This window comes from Colobus angolensis, unplaced genomic scaffold, assembly GCF_000951035.1.
Source record: "Colobus angolensis palliatus isolate OR3802 unplaced genomic scaffold, Cang.pa_1.0 Scaffold114, whole genome shotgun sequence".
Classification (NCBI taxonomy): Eukaryota; Metazoa; Chordata; class Mammalia; order Primates; family Cercopithecidae; genus Colobus; species Colobus angolensis.
In genome coordinates, this window is record NW_012112475.1 from 2,591,279 (window position 1) to 2,614,073 (window position 22,795).

The 22,795-nt window shown below is 48.8% G+C and overlaps 1 protein-coding gene and 1 pseudogene across 3 annotated transcripts in view; one reads left to right on the forward strand and one right to left on the reverse strand.

Moving 5' to 3' along the window:
• Positions 1-839: 839 nt before the first annotated feature.
• Positions 840-1,837, forward strand: LOC105525095 (annotated as a pseudogene). The gene has a single exon (XR_001003856.1). The product of XR_001003856.1 is annotated as a probable ribosome biogenesis protein RLP24 pseudogene (transcript).
• Positions 1,838-5,473: 3,636 nt separating this feature from the next.
• Positions 5,474-22,795, reverse strand: part of TM9SF4 (transmembrane 9 superfamily protein member 4) — a 70,248-nt gene continuing 52,926 nt past the window's right edge. For both annotated transcript variants that reach the window (XM_011959947.1, XM_011959954.1), the window contains exons 10-17: positions 22,088-22,290; positions 21,916-21,991; positions 17,792-17,875; positions 14,644-14,819; positions 14,107-14,170; positions 12,518-12,637; positions 11,281-11,370; positions 5,474-7,428 (exon numbers count right to left, since the gene is read on the reverse strand). In XM_011959947.1, coding sequence (XP_011815337.1) covers positions 7,279-7,428; positions 11,281-11,370; positions 12,518-12,637; positions 14,107-14,170; positions 14,644-14,819; positions 17,792-17,875; positions 21,916-21,991; positions 22,088-22,290 — 963 coding nt within the window. In that variant the 3' untranslated portion in view covers positions 5,474-7,278. The remainder of the gene's footprint in view (positions 7,429-11,280; positions 11,371-12,517; positions 12,638-14,106; positions 14,171-14,643; positions 14,820-17,791; positions 17,876-21,915; positions 21,992-22,087; positions 22,291-22,795) is intronic.

The window sequence follows — 22,795 nt, forward strand, 5'->3', positions numbered from 1 at the left end:
CCAGGCGTGGTGGCAGGCGCCTGTAGTCCCAGCTACTCGGGAGGCTGAGGCAGGAGAATGGCGTGAACCTGGTAGGCAGAGCTTGCAGTGAGCCGAGATCGTGCCACTGCACTCCAGCCTGGGCGACAGAGCGAGACTCCGTCTCAAACAAATAAATAAAGAGAGATATTCGAGCCAGGTGCAGTTTGGCTCGAGCCTGTAATCCCAGCTACTTGGGAGGCTGAGGCAAAAGGATTGCTTGAGCCCAGGGATTTGAGATCAGCCTGGGAAACAAGGTGAGACACTATCTCTACAAAAAAGGAAAAAAAAAATTGCCAGGTGTGGTGGTGCATGCCTGTGGTTCCAGCTATTTAGGAGGCTGAGGTGGGAGGATCACTTGATCCTTGATCATAACTGCAGTGAGCTATGATCATGCCACTGCGCTGCAGCCTGCGCGACAGAGCAAGACTCTTCCACAACAAAAAAGAAAAAAAGAAAACCCAGGAGAAATTCACTGTGACCTTGAGTTAAGCAAAGATGTCTAACACCAAAAAGCAAAATCCATAAAAGGAGCTGGGCATGGTGACATGTGTCTGTAATCCCAGCTACCCAGGAGGCTGAGGCCAGAGGATCGCTTGAGCCTAGGAGTTTGAGACCACCAGCCTGGGCAACATAGTGAAACCCCTGTTTCAAAAATCAAACAAACCAAAAATTCAAAAAGAACAAATTAAATTATTTACTTAAACTGTTTAATTGAATTGTTTACAATTTGGACTTCATCAAAATAAAAAACCTGTGCTCTTCAAAAGACAGATTTCAATGAAAACGCAAGCCATACACAGACTAAGAGAAAAATCTTTGCAAAGCATTTATCCGATAAAGGTCTTGTCTGCAGAATACATAAGTAACTCTCAAAACTTGACAATAACCCCAAACCTAATATAAATGAACAAAAATTTAAACATCTAATTCACCAAAGAAGATACATTTGTCACCAACAATAACAAATAAGCACATGAAAAGATGTGCAACATGTCATTAGGGAAACAGAAATTAAATCACGAGATGTTATATACCTGCAAGAATGGCTAAAATTAAAAATACTAACCATACCAAGTGTTATTAGGATATAAAGGAACTGGAACTCTTGTATACTGCCGATGGTAAAGTGATACACCCACCTTAGAAAAGAGCGTGGCAGTTTAGGTTAAACATACACCTGACTTCCTCTGAAGCCTGGCATTGGGTCAGTGGGGACCCACGTGGGTTCAACATGCGTATGGAGAAGTGTTATTTCTGTTCGGGGCCCATCTACCCTGGCCACAGCATGATGTCTGTCTGCAACGATTGCAAGGTGTTCAGATTTTGTAAATCTAAATGTCATAAAGACTTTAAAAAAGAAGCGCAATCCTCACAAAGGTAGGTGGACCAAAGGATTCTGGAAAACAGCCGGTAAAGGGCTTACAGTGGATAATTCATTTAAATTTGAAAAACGGAGACGTGAACTTATCAAATACCGGCGAGAGCTATGGAATAAAACTATTGATGCAATGAAGAGAGTTGAAGAGATCAAACAGCAACGCCAAGCTAAATTTATAATGAACAGACTGAAGAAAAATAAAGAGCTATGGAAGTTCAGGATATCAAAGGAGTCAAGCAAAACATCCATCTTATCCAAGCCCCTCTTGCAGGCAAAGGGAAGGAGTTGGAAGAGAAAATGGTACAGAGGTTACAACAGGATGTGGACATGGAAGATGCTTCTTACAAATCTGGAACCATTTCTTTACATACATTTGAAAATGTCCTTTGGAGACTTGGAACTGCTAAACTTTTTTTTTTTTTTTTTTTTTTTACATAAGGGAAAAGTGATTAAAATATATCTTTCCTACATTGCCATCTATTTGAAACATCAGATATTACAGATGTTAGATTGTATCTCAGTGTTAAATCCTCACTGATAGATGTAGATATGTAAATCATGAAAATTCTACTTATAGAAGTGAATGGTGGACGTAAAATGGTTATGCCGTTTGGCTAATGGCATTAGGCAGCATCTGTGTAATAGCTAACGGCAAAAATTCATGGCTAGCGATGTATAAAATAAAATATTCTTTGAAGAAAGATATTCCCTTTATTAATGTTATAGAAGGGGGGATACAGCAAGGAACTAACAATTTGTATGACAGCATCAAGTATTATTTTAAGTACTTCCTGTTTTGATTTATTTGCATCTTAGAAGAGCATAATGGCATTGTTTGATGACACCTAATTATGCTGGACTGTTTTGACCTACTTTAACCCTTCGGATAGGGAGTTGTGGATGTTGGGTATGAGAACTGAATAATCTTTGCCTGGAATGACATTACACTCTAGAATTTCCACTTTGGAGAAGACTCAGTTCTAACTTGTGATTCCTGGTAGAACAAACTTTATTTTTCTAGCCTAGCAATGATCTACAAGCAGAGGAATCACAGTGCCTTTAAAAATTTATTATGTGGTTTTAAGAAGCTCCTAATTGTTTTTGGAGAGTAGAATTTATGGGTGTAACATCTGTTCATTATTTGCACATAAAATAAAACCATTTTAAAAGTAAAAAAAAAAACAAAACCCCAAAACCATACACCTACCATATGATACAGATATTGACTGCTTCACTTGCTCATAGCAACTTGATTTGTAATGGCCCAAATTGAAACAACCCAAATGTCCATCAACAGATGAGTGGATAAACAAATTCCGTACAATGGAATAAAAAAGAAATGGACTATAGTCACACATAAGAACATGGATGAATCACTAAGTATGCTGAATGAAAAAGTCAGACAGGCTGAGCATGGTGGCTCACGCCTGTAATCCCAGCACTTTAGGAGGCCGAGGTGGGCAGATCACCTGAGGTCGGGAGTTTGAGACCAGCCTGGCCAACATGGTGAAACCCCATCTCTACTAAAAATACAAAAATTAGCCAGGTATGATGGTGGGTGCCTGCAGTCCCAGCTACTTGGGAGGCTGAGGTAGGGGAATGGCGTGAACCTGGAGGGCAGAGCTTGCAGCTTGCAGTGAGCTGAGATTGCGCCACTATATTCCAGCGTGGGCAACAGAGTGGGACTCTGTCCCAAAAAAAATATATACACACATATATATAAATAAAATATATACGTTATATATAATATATAAAATATATATACACACATATACACACACTATATATAGCTTAATATATCGTGTATGATTCTCCTTATATAAAGCTCTGGGAGATGCAAATTAATCCATAGTGACAGAAAGATCAGTGGCTTACTGGCGATGGTGTCTTAGTCTGTTTTGTGTTGCTATAAAGGAATACCTGAGGCTGGGTAATTTATAAAGGAAAAAAAGGTTTACTTGGCTCATGAGTTTTTTTTGTTTTTGTTTTTGAGACAGAGTCTTGCTCTGTAGGCTAGGCTGGAGTGCAGTGGCACAATCTCGGCTCACTGCAACCTCCGTCTCCTGGGTTCAGCCTCCCAAGTAGCTAGGATTACATGCGTGTGCCACAACGCCCGGCTAATTTTTGTATTTTTAGTAGAGACAGGGTTTTACCATGTTGGCCAGGCTGGTCTCGAACTCCTGACTTCAGGTAATCTGCCCGCCTCAGCCTCCCAAAGTGCTGGGATTACAGGCATGAGCCACCACACCCGGCCAGCTCATGAGTTTTAAAAAATGTTTTATAATTTGTTTTTAGAGATGAGGTCTTGCTTTGTGGCCCAGACTGAACTTCTCCTGGCCTCAAGTGATCCTCTTGTTTCAGCCTCCCAGAGTGCTGGGCTTACAGACATGAGCCACTGTGCCCAGTCTGGCTCATGATTCTGATGGCTGGAAAGTTCAAGATTGGGCATTTGCTTCTGGTGAGTTCCTTCTGCTCATGGTGGAAGGTGGAGAGCTGGCTGGCATGTGCAGAGATAACAAGGGGAGAGGAGAAGTAGGGGTTGCAGGGAGGTGCCAGGCTCTTTTTAACAACCAGCTTTCTTAGGAGCTAAGAGAGAACACACTCACCTCCTCTGCTCCCACCTCCCCCAGTGCACTAATCTATTCATGAGGAATCTGCTCCCATGACCCAAACGCTTCCCATTAGGCTCCACCTCCAACACTGGGGATTAAATTTCGACATGAGGTTTAGAGGGGACAAGCATGATGGTGAGAGGCTAGAGGGCAGGATTATAAAAAAGGGCAGGAGGAAACCTGAGTATGCTCACTATCGAGACTGTGGTGATAATTTCATGGGTGTATGTATTAAAACTTACCAAACTGTGCAGTTCATTTTACATCAATTACATACAATTTTACACACACGCACAGCCCTTTCAAAAGGCAGCTATAGTAGAGAGGTTGGAAAGGCAGATTCAGAAGTCTGGCTGTCCCAGGTGAACGCTACTCCATGCATCATGGGTGCCTCGCCGACCACCTCTGTAAAACAGGGCTAATAACAGAACCTGCCTCAGAGGCAGGTTGTTATCTTGCAACATATCCAAGATTAAATGGGCTAACCCATGGAAAGTGTTTGGAACATCAGAACACAGGAAGTACTCCATAAATAGTAACAAGCACCTTTCCCATTGCAGATGAGGAACTGAGGCTTAGGGTTAGAGAGGATGGGAGGTAACAGGCCACTGTTTTGGTCTGCTTCACATCCCTTACCATGGGAAATGGTTCTTTCCTCATCAACCATTCCAAGTAATTCTGGTGGGGCTGAAATTCGCTATATCCAACACCGTCAGGAAAAGTGGCCCCAAATCATACTCCATCACCCTGGATATAGTGATTGGTGCAAGACGTGCAAATAATAATCCAAGCTGGGCCAATCAGAAATGTTTCCTGAAATTTCTCTATATTGAATAAACTGAAATGGGGAGGGACATCTTCCCCTACCCCAACCTCCTGGCATATCCAAGTGGATCACGTAAGCCTGGAGTGATTGACATCCTGCCCTCCCTGCCTCACCCATCAGGAGGAAGACTGTGGATAACAGGACAGAGGGAGGCCGGAGAGGAGCACAGCGGAAAAGGCGAAAGAGCCCTAAGGCTATCCTTTGAGCCCCTGGATCCAGTCAGACCTGAAGCAAAATAAACAAAATCCTTGACGACTTAAGAACCAATCAATTCATTTTTGGACTAAAACCAGTTTGACCGACATTTCTATTGCTTATAATTGAAGAACTGGGTTTCGTAGAGTGAGATAAGCTGACAGTAAAACACTGAAGCTGGGAATCCAAAACCAGATCTCACTGCTACCAAAACACACTTGATTGCCATTTCCCGCTTGTGGGATCAGAAGAGCAAACGACTGCAATTTAGTATGGAGCGGCTAGGCAATGGACTTGTACCAGGCAGGAAACAGCAGTAGCTTGAGCCCTGGAGAAGTCTGACATGAGAATGAACTTCGGGGCAAACTATGCAACTAAACCCACTCGGGGAAGGTGTCTCACCTCAGACCTCCAACCCCTGCATGAGACTCAAGACAAAACAGTAGGACAATGGCATATTTATTTACAATTGGACCAAAAAAAGGCATACAGGCATTTTTTTAATTAAAAATAATAATGATGATGATTTAAAAAGTCAGAAAAATTGATGATCTTTGAACCCTTTATGAGGTGTCCATTTCCCATTCCCCCTAAAAAGAGAATCTCTTAGGGAAAGAAAAAAAAATCCAAGATTTGAATGAACAAAAGACTCCAATATCGCTCTCTACTGCTTGGGTTCCCTTTTCTCCAACCTGATGCTTGGTGGATGCCGCTTGGTGCCACAGTCACTGTGAGGCAAGATTGAGAACTTCACTGGTTTGATGGGTGAGGCTAGTAGGGCCACCAGGAGAATGTGGGGCAGTGAGGGGAGGGGCATCTTCCTAGCATCACCAGCATCCTGAGCTTTGTCTTGTGTTGGGAGCCCCACAAGGGCTGCTGCAAGGGTTAGCAGCTGCTACTTGAACCCTAATCCCTGGGTGGATTTGGTCTCTCGTAACTTAAGAGCAAATGTTTGTGATGACATGTACAGGTGGGCAGAGGTTAAGAACAGGCGTCTATGGAGGAGCCAGGCCAGCCACGTGAGCCCCTTCTTTCTAAGTTGGCTTCTTGTCCATTCCTGGGGACTGGGGAAAGAACGACAGAACTTACCTTCCATCTTCCTTCTCACAAGCAGTGGTTTGGGTGTCCCCAAAAGGAGGAGGCAAGAACTCAGGTGTCGGGTGGAGGGGATGGGGCTGGCTAAAGAAGTGAGTATGACCCCGGCGTCCAGAGAGGGCAGGGAGAGAATGCCCGGCCACTTACAAGAGGGGATCTGTGATCTCTGGGCCTCCCTGTCCTGCCTGAAGTTGGCCCACTGCCAGCACACCTTGGAGAGTGGTACCTCCTGGGGAGAGGGCCGGGGAGCAATCCTGAGGGGTAAGGACCCTAGCGGCCTTGGTCATCCCTTCCCAGACACAGACAAGTGGATGCTTGGCGTGGGAAATACTTGGCCCCAGGTCCAGGGTTTCTTGGCACAAAAACAGTTCACTGCAAGTCTCTTCTCTTCCTCCTTGTTGGTCCAGCAAACTCCAGCTGCTCTGAATAGGGGTGATTCCTGCTGTCTGGGGAACCTGGCCCCCAGTACTTCCAGGGGATTTTCTTGTAGCAACTAAGACTTGGGTTTGCTCCTGGTGAAAAGATGACCCCGAGGCCTGGCTGGAAACCCTGCCTTGGGCAGCCCTGGAGGAGGCTGGGGAGAAGAGGGAAAGAGAGGTCTGGCAGAGGTTGGCTGGCACTGAGGGTGCTGTCCAGGCTGGAGCTGTGCTTTGTCGTGGCCTCCGTGGTGAGGATGGGCAGGGGGAGGCTTGGAACCTCACTGAGGCTCTGGCGTGTCCTCTTCCAGTTAGTCGCAGGGTGGCCAACAGCCCTGAGGAACTGAGGTGGAGACAGTGACCAAAACCCTTATCTCGGTGGATTTATCCATCCTGGATCCATTTGTTAAAACAAAGAAGAAAAAGAAATCCAAACCAGAAATACACCTGAATAAACAGGTCAGAGAGTTCCTGTTGGAGGGAACTTTCTTAGCACTGAAGAAAAAGCAACCCACAAAAAAACTCATCCCCCACAGAACTGGAATAAGATGAAGAAAAATGCAAGATTATCTACAGGCCCTCCCGCCCCCTACGCAGCCCCAGGATCCAGGAACACTGTGCCAGGAGTTACATTCCAAACGAGCAGGAGTTATTTTATTTTGCGTGCCTGCAGTCCCCCACGCAGGGTGGCTTCCTGTCCGAGGACGGAGCGGGCCTGGCCGTGGTCCACTCCAATCAGTCTATCTTCACGGCAGCATAGATCTTGCGAACAAACATGTAGGCTGCATAGAAGCCGATGGTGCCCGTGAGCAGCCAGAAGGACAAGACCATGAGGGCCGTGTAGCCAAAGTAGAGGAGAGAGGGGATGAACTCCACGATGTCTAGCTGCGGCCGCGAGCAGAAAGAAGACAGGGTGCGTGCTTAATGCCAGGCTGCATGGCAAACTGGGGCCCCACCCTCACTGATATCATGGGGAAACTGAGGCCTGGCCAGGGGAAGGGGTGTGCTCCAGTGGGTGGCAAGGGGCAGGCAGGGCTCCTGGGCACAGCTCTGCTTCATCTGGACCAGGCCTGTGTATTGTCCTAATGTACACAGCCTCAGGGGCCAGGGTCAGAATGCCACAGGAGGAATGGCCATAGCTGTGCCCTTCCTCATCCCCCACAGTCCCTGGATCAGTATGGCAACACTCCTGGATGGCTAGAGCAGCAGTCAGAGTGGGTGGGGCAGTGGAAGGGAGGGGTGCCCAGGATGCCCAGTTGATGGGTGACCAGGAGCCCCATCAGCCTGCCTCAGCCTTCATTCATTCTTCTCTTCCCCAGAATGCTTGTCACTTCTGTTAGCATCTCACAGAGATTTTGATCTTGGAGTGTTTTGGACTCCTTTATAACTGGGGTAGAGTTTAGAGGCTGGGCGGAGATGCTGGGGATCTGTGTTATTTACAAATGGAACTAATGTGGAACCCTGGTATCAAGATATGCCCAGGGCCTGAGTAGGGCCTGTCCTAGGACTCACAGGCAGACACATGGTCACAGAATGCCAGCAGCCCAGAAGAAAACAGTAAAGAAACAAATAAAACAATATAGGTCACCATTTGAAGCCCTCTCCTAAGCCTATGGGGTGAAGGCCATGTTTTCAGGCTCAGCCCTGCAACTCTCCCCCTACCCCTTTGCTTTAAAGGGACAGGGTCTCCCTCTGTTACCCAGACTAGAGTACAGTGGCATGATCACAGCTCACTACAGCGTTACCCTCCTGGGCTCAAGGGATCCTCCTGCATCAGCCTCCCAAGTAGCTCAGACTATAGGTGTGTGCCACCACACCCAGCTAATTTTTATTTTTTCTAGAGATAGTGTCTTGCTCTATTGCCCAGGCTGGTCTCAGACACTTGGCCTTAAGTAATCCTTCCACCTTGGCCTCTGAAAGCGCTGGGATTATAGGTGTGAACCACGCACACCCAGCCTCCATCTCTTCTTATATGCATTCTTGTGGCTGGACGTGGGGAGAGGAGTGGGGGAGGGACAAGGAGCAGAACAGTGGTAAAAGGAGGTAAGGGATGAGGCAAAGAGGCAGAGACAGAAAGTTCCTCATTTTATACATAAGGTACCGTGGCTGGAGGAAGAGATGTTTTGAGTAGAGCAAGAAGACTGGAGCAGAAGGGAGGAAGGACAAGAGGCTGTGATGTGATCTCTAGTTTTTGTCTAATCGTGTTCCTTGTCTTCCATCTTCCAGATATTTTGAGGAACACACTCAAAATACCTGGTCCTGTTGGGGCCATCAATCCTAGCACAAAATAAGCTGGCTGCGGTGGCTCACGCCTGTAATCCCAGCACTTTGGGAGGCTGAGGCAGACGGATCACATGAGGTCAAGAGTTTGAGACCAGCCTTGCCAACATAGAGAAACCCTGTCTCTGCTAAAAATACAAAATTAGCCAGGTGTGGTGGCATGCACCTGTAACCCCAGCTACTCAGGAGGCTGAGGCAGGAGAATTGCTTGAACCCGGGAGGCGGAGGCTGCAGTGAGGCAAGATCGCACCACTGCACTCTAGCCTTGGCAACACAGCGAGTCTCCATCTCAAAAAAAAAAAATCCTAGCACAAGACCTAAGCCAGTCTGCCTGAATATGTTATGCTATTGGACCTGGAAAACAGTGAGCACTGGGCATGCCACCCGAGCAGAGCAGCGAGAGTATTCACTGGCTGACGTATGATGGTAGAGGAAAGATAGTCTTTCAGCTCTAGGGCTGCAAAGCTGGAAAGAGTAGACTCTAGGGCTGCCACTGGCCATCTTTCTGCTTTGTGAAAAGATCTTGCCTGCAGACTGAGGCCAAAAAAAGATACACAGGGCTAAGGCGTGGACACAGAGCCCTGGTATGTATGTGTGCGTATTTTTATTTGTTTTATTTTATTTTGAGATGGAGTCTTGCTCTGTCATCTGGGCTAGAGTGCAGTGGCATGATCTCGGCTCTGCAACCTTTGCCTCCAGGGTTCAAGCGACTCTCCTGCCTCAGCCTCCTGAGTAGCTGGGACTACAGGCGTGAACCACCACACCTGGCTAATTTTTTGTATTTCAGTAGAGACGGGGTTTCACCATATTGGCCAGGATGGTCTCGATCTCCTGAACTTGTGATCCACCTGCCTTGACCTCCCAAAGTGCTGGGATTGAGCCCTGATATTTTTGAGACCCTGGATCTAAGTATGGTTGAGGCTAGAACTCCAATTTCTTAGTCTTTCCAGTTATATCAGCAAATACATTCTTTTTGCTTAAGCTACTTTGAATAGTTTTAGTCACTTGCCACTTACGAGAGTTCCGATTAATATGGGCTATAGAAGAGGGAGATTAGATTTGTTCTAGATGATCCCAGAATTAAGACTAAGGTCTAAAGATGGAAGCCACTGCAAGGGAGCCTGCAGTGTGAATCAAGACCTTGATAATGATAGGAGCTGTCCAGAAAGAATGGGAGTGTTAGGAGGGAGTGTCTTCTCTGTTGTTGGATGTAGGAGAGCAGGGGTCTGCAATCTTTTACTTAAAGGGCCAGATTGTGAGTATTTTAGTTTCTGTAGGCCATATGGTCCCTGTCGAAACTACTCAACTCTGCCACTGTAGTGTGAAAGCAGCCATGGACAGTATGTTAATGAATGACCATGGCTGTGTTCCAATAAAAATTTACAGAAACATGGGGGCTGCAGTCTGCTGACCCCTGAGCTGGAGAATCATCTGTTGAGACTGTTAGAGAAGAGGGGCACAGTCACCAGACTGGAGGCAGGGGTGCAGCACCACACTAAATGATCCTTCCAGTCTTTTCCAACTTGCTTGTTTTTGGGAAACAGCATTCCCAGCTTCGATCAACTGACCTACAATTCTATTTTGCAAATACGCCTGGCTGCCGCAGAGGACTGCTTGCTTCTGGGCTCTGGAGACCCAAAGTACAGCAGGTGAGAGTAAGTCTTGAGTGTTAGTTCTAGAGATGAGGGGCCCAACAGGGCTCCTCCAAATTCCTCTTGATGGCTCATCTGGTTTGTGTATCATGCATGAATCTAGTAAAAATGTCGTGGGGACATCTGTATTCTTGCCCACGCCTCTCTCTGGGGACAGTGAGCTCTGTGAATTGCCCTAGTCCAGTAAGCCTGGCTCCCTCTTATTATTGGGCCACACTTTACCTCTGTTGGGTCACAGAGCAAGGAGGGTTCCAAGATGCCTGCGAAAACCTTTCCCATCCTCTCCTTACTCTGCAGGATCGAACAGTACTTGTGTGAAGAAGAGGACACCTGCAGACAGAGGATGCCTGCAGCCCTAAATTTGGGTTCTACTATTTAGACTATGTCAGCATTTTGTGCTTTTATCTATATTAACTCCTTTCTACTTTTCTTCTTTCATGTTACTCTCATATTTTCCTTTCTCTCAAAGTGTTATTAGTCCCTCTTATTTCCTGTGAAGAGCCCTGCAGGTGACATACTGCTTTCAAGTCCTGCTTTGGCCATGGCTATACCTTGTAAGTTTCACAAGTATTATTCACAGTGTCACGTATCCTGATGGCCTTTGTCTCCCAAACATACAGAATACAGATTCTTTCTTCCCTACTAAGATCCATCTTCTACAGCAGGAACAGTTCTAGGTGGCTTTGGTCCTCCCCATTCTGGGTGGAAAAGGAAGATTCAGGAACTTGGGTTTTTCTCCCAGCATCCTCCTCCTGACCTTCCTACCCTACGAGGACTAAGAGGACCTCCTCAAGGAGGGTAGTACCTTGTTAACGAAATAAAAGATGGCATAAACCAGGACGTAGAATGCAGAGCCCCCGGAGACTAGGAAATTCCTCCACCACCAGCGGTAATCCTAAGGAGGAAACAGAGGAAGGTCAGCGTTGTCCTGGGGCAGAACCCCTTCCTACCAATTTCACAGTTGCTTGAGGGGCTGAAGACTCTGGTAAGAGCAGTAACATACGGGGTGATGGAAATGTTTCACAGTTTGACTGTGATGGTGGTTCCACAACTGTATGCATTTCTAAAAGCCACAGAATTGTGGACAAAGAAGGGTGAACTTTACTGTTTAGACCTCATTAAAAAAAAAAAATCAACAAAAAAGTAATTAACATTTCTCGAGCAAATGCTTAGAATGTGGCAGGCCCCATTTTTTTTTTTTTTTTTAAGACGGAGTCTCACTCTGTTGCCCAGGATGGAGTGCAGTCGTGCGGTCTTGGCTCATTGCAACCTCCACCTCCTCGGTTCAGGCGATTCTCCTGCCTCAGCCTCCCAAGTAGCTGGGACTACAGGCATGTGCCACCATACCCAGCTCATTTTTTGTATTTTTAGTAGAGATGGGGTTTCACTGTGTTAGCCAGGATGGTCTCGATCTTCTGACCTTGTGATCCACCCACCTCGGCCTCTCAAAAAGTGCTAGGATTACTGGCGTGAGCTACAGCGTCTGGCTGGCAAGCACCATTTTAAGTGCTATAGATGAATCCACTCACTTAATCCCGAGAGCAGCCCTCCAAGTTAGGTCCTCTCACCCACCCCATCATATGGAGGAGGAACGGATGGCACAAAGTTAAGCAACCTGCCCAAGACCCAGAGCTACTTGTGGAGGAGACAGGGTCCCAGCCCAGACTGTTCATCCCAAACCCTGGCTTCACCCACTCTGCCAATGGCTAGTCCCCAGAGGGAGGACAGGCCACCCAGTGTGCATCAGCCTGTTGGATAAACTATTACTGGAGTGGACCTGGCATTGGCAAATCTACTGTCCTTTCATCTAGCTGTGATGAGTACCCCACACAACTAAGCTGGAAGGTATCTCATTAGCCCCAGGGTACAGCTAAATACATGGAGGCTGGGAGAGGCACAGCAATGTACTGGCCCAAGAGCTCAGAGCCAGAAGCAAGGGCCATATGAAGAGCCCCGACCCAGCCTCTCCACAGAGCCTCACCAACCCGTTCAATGCTGGATCCAGTTCTGCCTCCCCCGCCTCCTGGCCCTGCTCTCCTCACCTCTGCACACAGCTGGAAGTACACCATGACGATGCTGATTTGTGAACAGGATACCACCAGGATGATGAAAACAAGGAATAGGAAGCCGAAGAGGTAATAGAACTGATTCTCCCAGATAGCCTGCGGACACACAGTGGGGCTTCAGTTGGCTTGCCTACGCTGCACCCCTTCCCCTGGCACACCAACCTGTCACAAGGGCAGGAGTGGACACGTCATCCTGACACTCTCAGGGCCTGTGGGCCTGGCATGTGGCTCTGGCCCTTCCTCCCCAGAGCAGGGGGTGAGCCATGCTGTCCTTAGGGAGGGGCCAGGGCTTGACTGACCCTGCTCTGGGTGGACCCCAGCGTGAACTCAGCAGCTTGTAGAAAATAATGATTCCTATCCAAAGCAAAATTATAGAGCAGCCACCACCACTCGAGCAGCTTTCCAAGCGCTAGGCCTTGTGCCACATGCCTCATATGCAATTGCTACATGTGTGTGTCTATGAAAGCTTGGCCTGGTAGAGCTAAGAAAGTCAAGGATCAGAGAAGCTGGTGACTGGCCCAGAGCTCCACAGATGAAACAGAGGGGGCCTCCCTGGGGAGCGCACATGGGCTTTGGCACCACGGGCAGCCAACACCTCCTCTGACCCTTCTCCCAGGCAAACCTGTGTGGGTGAGGTAGTCTCAGCAGGGAGGGGCTGGGCCACTACTCTGGAATAGCAGATACACGTCCGGTACTGACTTGGTACAAGGTACCATCTGTGCTGGGCCCCGAGCTGGGTCAGCCACACTTACATGGCTCTGAAGGGCCTTCCTACCAACTTTCATCTTGGCACTCTTTGGGAGGAGTCATCATCACCACTACAACAGCATTTCCTGATGTCAATCACTTTTACAATGACTTATTCCAATTTCACAATGACCCTGACAAGCAGGAATCATTCTGTCCACCCTCCTAGGAACTATGAGTAACACAGAGAGGTAAAGATGTGCAAGGTCCCAGAAATGAAAGCAGGTGCAATGATGCTATCAGTCATGGTGGTGAACGACTAAAGTACTACTGAGGCAGCTTCTATTTACCAAGCCCTGCTTTCCACACACCAGGCACGCCCCCCACACCGCATGTCTCATTTAACGTTTTTTTTTTTTAGATCACTCTGTCGCCCAGGCTAGAGTGCAGTGGTGCGATCTTGGCTCACTGCAACCTCCGCCTCCCGGGTTCAAGCAATTCTCCTGCCTCAGCCTCCCGAGTAGCTGGGACTATAGGCACATGCCACCACGCCCGGCTAGTTTTTGTATTTTTTAGTACAGTCCGGGTTTCATCATCTTGGACAGGCTGGTCTCGAACTCCTGACCTTGTGATCCACCTGCCTCAGCCTTCCAAAGGGCTGAAATTATAGGCGTGAGCCACTGTGCCCAGCCTCATTTAACTTTCAGTGCTGCCCTGACAGGGAAGGCTGTTATCCAATTTCAGTGTGAAGAATGGGGCTCCGAGAGGTGAAGTGGCCCATCTGAAATTTCTCAGGCAGCAGGCAGCAGAGTACCCAAGTGGAGTGGGAGAGACCCGGCTAGCAGTGGTGGAGGGGTTGGGGAGGCACCAGTACTCACACTGAAGATGAAGAAGAGCTCGATGAACATGGCGCCGAAGGGCAAGATCCCAGCCATGAGGATGCTGCCGCAGAACAAGAGGTTAACACTGTTAGAGACCTGGAAATCAGGAAGCTCCAAGCTCCCTCCCAAGCTGGCATGAAGTGAGAGCGCCTACATGAGTGTGGTGGTGCTAATTCTTCTGGCATATTTCTGTACTATTATAATCTCGAGAGGTAGGCAGGGTGGGCATTATTCTCATTTTATAGATGGGAAACTGGGGTGCAGAAAGGTGGGGTGACTTGCCCGAGGTCCAAGTGATGGTCTTAACCTGTCTCACCATACCCTTCCATCCTTCTCCTTCCTTGTCCTGGTTCCTAGGACGACACCAAGTCTGCCGACAACCTGGTCACCTTGATCTTAAGAGTGAAGCTAAGCTTTCATAAACTCTATTAGAGCCGGCTGAAGCAGCAGGAACTCTGGTTGCTGCACCCTTCTGGTGGGGGGTGGGAACCCTCTTCCATGCCCCCCTGCTCTTGCCTCTGCTGGAGGACTCACCCCACAAATCGGTTCATGTACCACCGCTGCTCGGGGATCTGCCGGGGAATCTGGTTGGTGCGCACAGGGTTGTCATATGGCTGCTTTCGGAAGCCGAAGTAGTAGCCCAAGTAGACGAGGGGCAGGGAGATCCCGAACCACATGCACAGCAGAGCCACCATGGTGGGAAAGGGCACCTGTGGACATGGCGCCATGAGGCCCCCACGAGGCCCTGATGCCCGGGATGGGGGCTGCGCAAGGGGGAGGGGACCTTCTGGGCTCCATAGAAGGAGAGGCGACCTGTGCAGCAGAAGCACACTCCCTGCCCCCGTCACAGGGCTCCTGGCCAGCATCTCTTGGGGCTGGCCCCAGCCCTGATCTGGACTCCCAGTGAAGAAGGCACCTCAGCATCCCAGAGGAGCTCGCCATCCAGGGAGGAAGTAGGGGAGGAACAGGAAGGAAGGGACTGAGAACGTGAAGAGGAGATGAAGAGGTCAAAATGAAGAGATTACATGTGGCACATTATGTGAAGAAAAAAAGGGAAAAAACGAAACTGTACAAAGTGCTCCCAGCCGGGCGCGGTGGCTCAAGCCTGTAATCCCAGCACTTTGGGAGGCTGAGATGGGCGGATCACGAGGTCAGGAGATCGAGACCATCCTGGCTAACACAGTGAAACCCCGTCTCTACTAAAAAATACAAAAAACTAGCCGGGCGAGGTGGTGGGCGCCTGTAGTCCCAGCTACTCCGGAGGCTGAGGCAGGAGAATGGCGTAAACCCGGGAGGCGGAGCTTGCAGTGAGCTGAGATCCGGCCACTGCACTCCAGCCCGGGCGACAGAGCAAGACTCCGTCTCAAAAAAAAAAAAAAACAAAAAACAAAGTGCTCCCAGTCTTGTCAGAATAAAACTCCATGATACGCTATTAAGTGTAAAAAGGAAAATATAAAACTGTGTGTATAGAAGGATTCCATTTTAATAAAAACACAACATAGTCGGTCCTCTGTATCCACAGGTTCTGCATCTGTGGATTTAACTGCAAACAGAAAATGTTCAGGAAGGCCGGGCACGGTGGCTCATGCCTATTGTAATCCCAGCAGTTTGGGAGGCTAAGGCGGACAGATCACTTGAGGTCAGGAGTTCAAGACCAGCCTGGCCAACATGGAGAAACCAAGTCTCTACTAAAATTACAAAAAAAAAATTGCCAGGCACTGTGGGGAGCACCTGTAATCCCAGTTACTTGGGAGGCTGAAGCAGGAGAATCGCCTGAACCCAGGAGGTGGAGGTTGCAGTGAGCTGAGACTTCGCCACTGCACTCCAGCCTGGGTGACAGAGTGAGAGAGTGAGACTTCGTCTCAAAAAAAAAAAGAAAAAAGAAAAAAAAAAAGAAAATGTTCAGGAAAAAAAAAACAAAAACAAAAGACAGTAAAATAAGCTGGATGCAGTGGCTCATGCCTGTAATCCCAGCACTTTGGGAGGCCTAGGCGGGCAGATCACTTGAGCCCAGGAGTTTGAGACCAGCCTAGGCAACACAGTGAGAATGCATCTCTACAATTTTTTTTTTTTTAAATAGCCGAGTGTGGTGGTGGCACCCGTAGTCCCAGCTACTCAGTGGGGCTGAGGTGGGAGGACCGCTTGAGCCCGGGAGGCAGAGGCTGCAGTGAGCTGAGATCACACCACTGCACTCCAGCCTGAGCGACAGAGTGAGACTCTGTCTCAAAACAAACAAAAAATACAACAATATACAAATTAAAAAACAATACAGTATAACAACTATTTATATAGCATTTACATTGTATTAGGTATTTTAAGTAATCTAGAGAAGAGTTAGAATATACAGGATGTGTGTAGGTAAACACTATGCTACTTTATATATGGGACTCGAGCATCCTTGAATTTTGGTATCTTCAGGGGTCCTGTGGATCCACTCCATAGGTCCACTCCCCTATGGATACCAAGGGACAATTCTATTTATTTATACTTGTGCCTGGAAAGGCCTATACCAAAGAGCTAACAATACTTTCTTAAATGGGATATGGGGGATTAGAATTGATTTTTCATTTTCTTCTTTATCCTCTTCTCTACACTTACTAAGTTTTTACAAGAATCACATAAAAAGAAATAAATATATAAAGTGTTTAGAACAGTAGTACTACAAAGCAAGAACTATATAAATGTTTGCTGTTATTTTATAAATTTTAAATTACATAATTCTTTTGTAAGTATATCTATAAAAAGGAAAAAAGACAGAAAGAACATATATTAAAGACCTACACTGTATTTATCTTTGGTGAGTAGATTTGGGGTTATTTTAAATTTCTTCTATAACTTCTCTGTACTTCCCAAAATTTCTCCAACGAATGTTTATAATGAGCAGTTGGTAACCGGGAGGAAAATGCTCAAAGGGAGAAGGAACACAGGTATAAAAAGGGGAAGTGAGAGGAAGGGCATGACTGTGTCTTGAGGGTGGCTTCCTAATTGCTGGGAAAGAAACCCCTCCTCCAAGCGCCTGGACGTGAAGCCTCATGCGAGGACCTTGACCGCCACCCCCAGGTGGAGGGCAGGCGGCTCTACCTGCTAAGGCTAGGATAGCAAAATGCCTGCCCCATCTCAACTGCAGTCCTGCTAATTGACCAAGACCCCATCCCTCCTCCCCACAACTGAGTTCAAAATCCTACTCAGTAAGTCTTGGACAGCTGCTAGTAACACACTGGGCTAGGGCTGGCAGGATCCCAATTCTAAGGGTAATACAACCTGATCCTTCCTTTCCTCTCTTCTCCACTTGCAGGGGCTGGTGCTGAGGGGCAGGGACACTGAGGAGGACGGGCTTGCTTTGGGATACTGACCTAATAAACTCACACTGGGAAGCTCACTTTTGGTTAAGACAAAGGGAAATTTCCCAGTTGGCCCCTGGACTGTGGAAACCTCCCTTTAGAGAAGTGGGCTTGGGTCAGTTGTCTGAAAGATCTCACAGGAAGGCCAGGGCCAGGGCATGGCACACCAAGGGCAGGGCTGGGGAAACCCCAGACGGCCCTCTGCCCTCATGGCTGGGAACATAACTTTGGGGACTCAGAAAAGGGAAGGGAATGGCAGGAAGTGGCTTTAGGGAGTGGGGCTGAGTGCAGCTGGTCCTCGCTTGCTGGGGAGGGGCTGGGAGGGTAGGGGAGGCACTTACCGCTCCTGATGAGTGCTTTCCCCAAATGAAGCAATTCAACACGAAGCAGATGCCAAAAACCACACCAGGGTACAGAGTTGCCGTCTGAAGCAAGAGGGGCCGGGCTGAGGAGCAGCATCCAGGGAGCTCCCCAACCTGTCCCAGTGGGGCCCCCAGACCAGAAGCTCTTAAGCCCTCCTTGTCTTTCAGACTCAGCTCAAGCATCATTCCTTCCAGAAAGTATTCCCTGACCCTCAGACTGAGCAGGGCTCTGTCCTATGCCCTCTCAGGTCCCTAAAACTGCCCCTTCTTGCTCTCATCCCAGTTTGTAATTACATATTTTGGCTACCTGATCAATATCCACCTATCCCCAAAAGACCGTGAGCTCCTTGGGAGGAGTGTGTCTACCTTGTTCTCTGATGTACTCTCATCACTGAGAACACAGTAACTACTCTGGCCGGGTGCGGTGGCTCAAGCCTGCAATCCCACACTTTGGGAGGCCGAGGTGGATGGATCACCTGAGGTCAGGAGTTTGAGACCAGCCTGGCCAACATGGCGAAACTCCAACTCTACTAAAAATACAAAAATTAGCTGGGTGTGGTGGCACACGCCTGTAGTCTCAGCTACTCAGGAGGCTGAGGCTGCAGAATTGCTTGAACCCAGCAGGCAAAGGTTGCAGTGAGGAGAGATCACGCCATTGCACTTCAGCCTGGGCGATAGAGCGAGACTCCATCTCAAAAAAAGAAAAAAAGAAAGCACACGTTAACTACCCAATATATACATATATATGTAAATCTTTTTTTTTTTTTTGGGGGGGGAAAAAAATTACTTCCAGAATCGCTTGAGCTCAGGTGTTTGAGACCAGCCTGGGCAACATGGTGAAACCCTGTCTTTACAAAAAAGTAGCCAGGCGTGGTAGTACGCACCTGTGGTCCCAGCTACTTGAGAGGCTGAAACAGACGGATCGCTTGAGCCCGGGAGGCAGAGGTTGCAGTGAGCCGAGTCGCGCCACTGCACTCCAGCCTGGGTAATAGAGCGAGACTCTGTCTCACACACACAAAAAAACCCCAAAAACCAACTTTAACAAACCACGTATGTCTGGGCCCCAACCCAAACCGCCTAGAAGGATGGTGAAGCTCTGAGTCTTAGGGGTGGCAGATGCTGGGTTCCTATGTACCTTGTCTCACCTAATCCTCACTGCAAGTCTGGAAGGAAAGTCTACCATTATTCCTTTTAATGAGGACGCTGAGGCCTGGCAATGTTAAAGACTCCCCCCACCTCCACGTCACCCAGTCTCCTGAAGGTGCAGCAGAGTTGTATAAACCCAGGCAGTCTGAACCCAGAGCCCATGCTCCTGACCTACTGTAGTGTATTCTAGCCAGTCAGAATGTCTTGGGTGGGGTCTAGGCACAGGGATTCTAGTCTAGTCAATGCCCAGAGTTAAAGTTGAGCCTTTTCCTTTTATTTTCTTCAGAGACAGGGTCTCCCTCTGTCACTCAGGCTGGAGTGCAGTGGTATAATCAGCTCACTGCAGCCTCAAACACCTGGGCTCAAGTGATCCTCCCACCTCACCTGCCTGATTAGCTAGGACTACAGGCACATGCCACCACATCCAAGTAATTAATTTTTTTGTAGAGACAGGGTCTCACTGTGTTGCCCAGGCTGATCTCAAACTCCTGGGCTCAAGTGATCTTCCTGTCTTGGCCTCCCAAGGGACGGGGATTACAGGCGCAAGCCACCACAACCGGCATGAACCTTCTTGCCACACTGATCACCAGGCCAGGGACTGCTGTGGCAGCCTGAGCTTCCAGGTGGGTCACTAACCACAATGACGAAGGCCCTCTGGAACCTGATGCTCAACCTCCATTGCCAGTTTCATCTTTGGCTCACAGCCCTGCACCCAACAACTGGTCACTGTTTCTGCATATTCCTGTCTCTGGGCCTTTTTGCATAGGTCATCAACACCTCAGAGGATCCATTTCCTGAGGGCTAACGCCGTACCAAGGTCCTTATGTGCAGTTAACCCTAGCTATCTTCATTGGAGAGATGGGGAAACTGAAGCTCGGAGGGCTGTTGAAAGTTACCAACCAATGAAAGAACAGAGCCAGACTGGGATCTAGGCCATTCTAGAACCTTAGGTCCCACTGCTGGCTGCATCCCTTCATCTGAAATCCTCCTCTCCAAGGCCCGGCTCAAAGGTCACTTCCTCCCTTCCTGTGTGTTCCTGCATGACTCTGTTGTGTAGCACAGAATTCCTCATCTGCCTTCCTGGCTGAAATTTACTGACTGGTCACCGTGCTAGGTAGGAAAAAATGCTCCAGGGAGAAAGGCAGACCCCTATGTAGAAAACAACACACCCGCCCCTACTTAGCTCTGCCAAGTGCTACTTAGGTCTCATGAGGGCTCTAGGAGGTGGGGGAGGCAACAGCCTCTAGAGTACTGATGCAGGAGCTAAGACTTAAAGGATGAGGTGACACCAGCCAGGTGAGAAGTAAGGGTGGTGTGGTCCAGGCAGAGGGGATGGCACAGACAAGGCCATAGGAGAGTACACCCACACTGCTGCGGGCTGTCGGAGATGACCACCTGTGGAAAGGCACCAGGTAAGGCTCAGAATCTTGCAGGGAGACTGTGAGAGCCAAGTGAGAGGCAAAGATGTCTGAATCCTTGAAGATGCAGAGATGGGGGTGGGGGGGTGGAATTCATGGAACATTTACATAACATTTGGTAGGAAGACCCTTAGCACTTGATGTCTGAGAAGGAATGAGGCACGAGGGAGGAGGAGGACAGGCAACTCCAGGTTTCTGGCTTGGGGGGCCTGGATGAATGATGGGCTCACTAGATGCAAGGGGTGGTTTGGGGGAAAAAGACTGGGTTTGGTGTGGGATCCATTGAGGGAAATCCTGGAGGGTATCTGGTGACCTCATCAAGGAAGAATCTTGCCAGGAGGCAGTGGTGGGTTTTACTCCTCTCTAGATCCCTGGCTCTTGGCATATGGTAGCCAGAGAAAAATGCTCAAATCATCAAGAATTCAGGAAATTGGCTGGGCACGGTGGTTCACGCCTGTAATCCCAGCACTTTGGGAGGCCGAGGTGGGCGGATCACCTAAGGTTGGGAATTCACGACCAGCCTGACCAACATGGAGAAACCCCGTCTCTACTAAAAATACAAAATTAGCTGGGCGTAGTGGCACAGGCCTGTAATCCCAGCTACTTGGGAGGCTGAGGCAGGAGAATAACTTGAAGCCGGGAGGTGGAGGTTGCAGTGAGCCGAGATCGCACCATTGCACTCCAGCCTGAGCAATAAGAGCGAAACTCTTAAAAACACACACACACACACACACACACACACACCAAAAAACAATTCAGGAAGCTTTCTTTGATCCTTCCAAAATAGTCATGGTCATAACTTTTCTTTACTGAGGCTTACTTTGTGCCAGAGGTGTGGCAGCCAGAGCTGACACAGCCTGAGCTCTCCTTGACCATTTGACAGCGGTGAGAATGGTTTCAGAATCCCGGGCCCAGAGACTTCTCTGAGTGTGGGCACTCAAGAGTCTGCCCAGTCCTCTAAGGGACTCACTCGCTCTGGGAGAAGGGGCTGGGGCTCCCTAGGAGGTGAGGTCAATCTCCAGACCCCCTCTGGTTTCTATGGTCTTTTCTGCTGCCAAGAACTCGCCTTACCTCCAGAGGCCAGAGAAGGGCAGGAGCCCTCACCAAGGAGAAATGCAGGCACTAGTCTGGAAAAACGGGCTGACAGGAACTCAGGTCTGGCCTCTTCGGGCTTAGGCAGGCAATTCCCTCTTTACTCAGGGTGTTCTCTCAGCTGCCCTCCCATTCTAAATCTTGTTATTCTGAGTCCCCTATTTCTTCTCTTGCTTGAGCCATCAGACAATGTTGGCTAAAAATGACCTAAATTCAAATCCCTCATTTTACAGATGGGGCAGAGGAGGCCCTAGGAGGTTCTGCTGTGAGCCTGTGGGTAACAGCCTGGGATTCCTCCCCTGGACCTGTGCTCCTCCTGCTACGTCTTGCTGCTGCTCAGCTTCTGGCCCAAAATCCCCACCAGGGCCTGCCTACCTCCTCCTGAGGAGCCCAGGAAGAAGCTTCTCAGCTTCCCACCAAACATCAGAGAAGGTTTAGGATACTCACACAGAAGGCTCCTTTCTTCCACCGATGGCCTTTTAGAGTGCGGTACAGACGGCCAGCAGAAAATCCGCCAAACACCCTGTGGGAAAATGGCAGGGATCCACACCAAGGGGACCCATTAGCCGGGGTGGAAGAGGCCTGTGCCGCCCCTGGGCGCCCGCTCAGACACACCTACCCCATGAACATGAAGAGGAAGCAGGCTGTGGTCATGAGAGCTCCCCGGCTGGAGGGTGACAGCATCCCAAGCATGGCCACAACTGTGGAGGGAGGGAGGGAGGGCAGAGAAAGGCAGGGTGGCTGATCACCAGGCCCCCAGCCCCAGCCCCAGCCCCAGGCCCATCTTGGACAGGCTGACAGGAGGAGTCTGGGCAGATGAGGCTCCCCCTTCCTTGTCTTCTCAACAGCACAGTCCCCTGTCCTCTACAGGGGAAAACTGGGTCTTAGCTGGGGTTCAGAGGGGTACAGCAGCTGCTGGGCCTTGACTGGTCAAATCTCAACTGCAGCTTCCAGTCCACAGAGCACTTGCAGTTAGGCAGGTGCTGGGCTGAGGGCACCACAAATGCCAGGTCTCTGAACCCACCTTACCAACTCTGCAGGGTAATTACTTTCCCCATTTCTCAAGTAAGGAAACTGAGGCTCACAGAGGTCAAGTGGCCTGTCCAAGGCCACAAAGCTTGGAGGCATGAGACTGAGATGTAAATCTAGACAGATGACTCCAAAGCTGTCTAAAATTACTATACATTAGTGGGGTTTTTGTTAAATAAAAAAAATACTTGATTTCTTTTTTTTTTTTTGAGGCGGAGTCTCGCTCTGTCGCCCAGGCTGGAGTACTGTGGCCGGATCTCAGCTCACTGCAAGCTCCGCCTGCCGGGTTCACGCCATT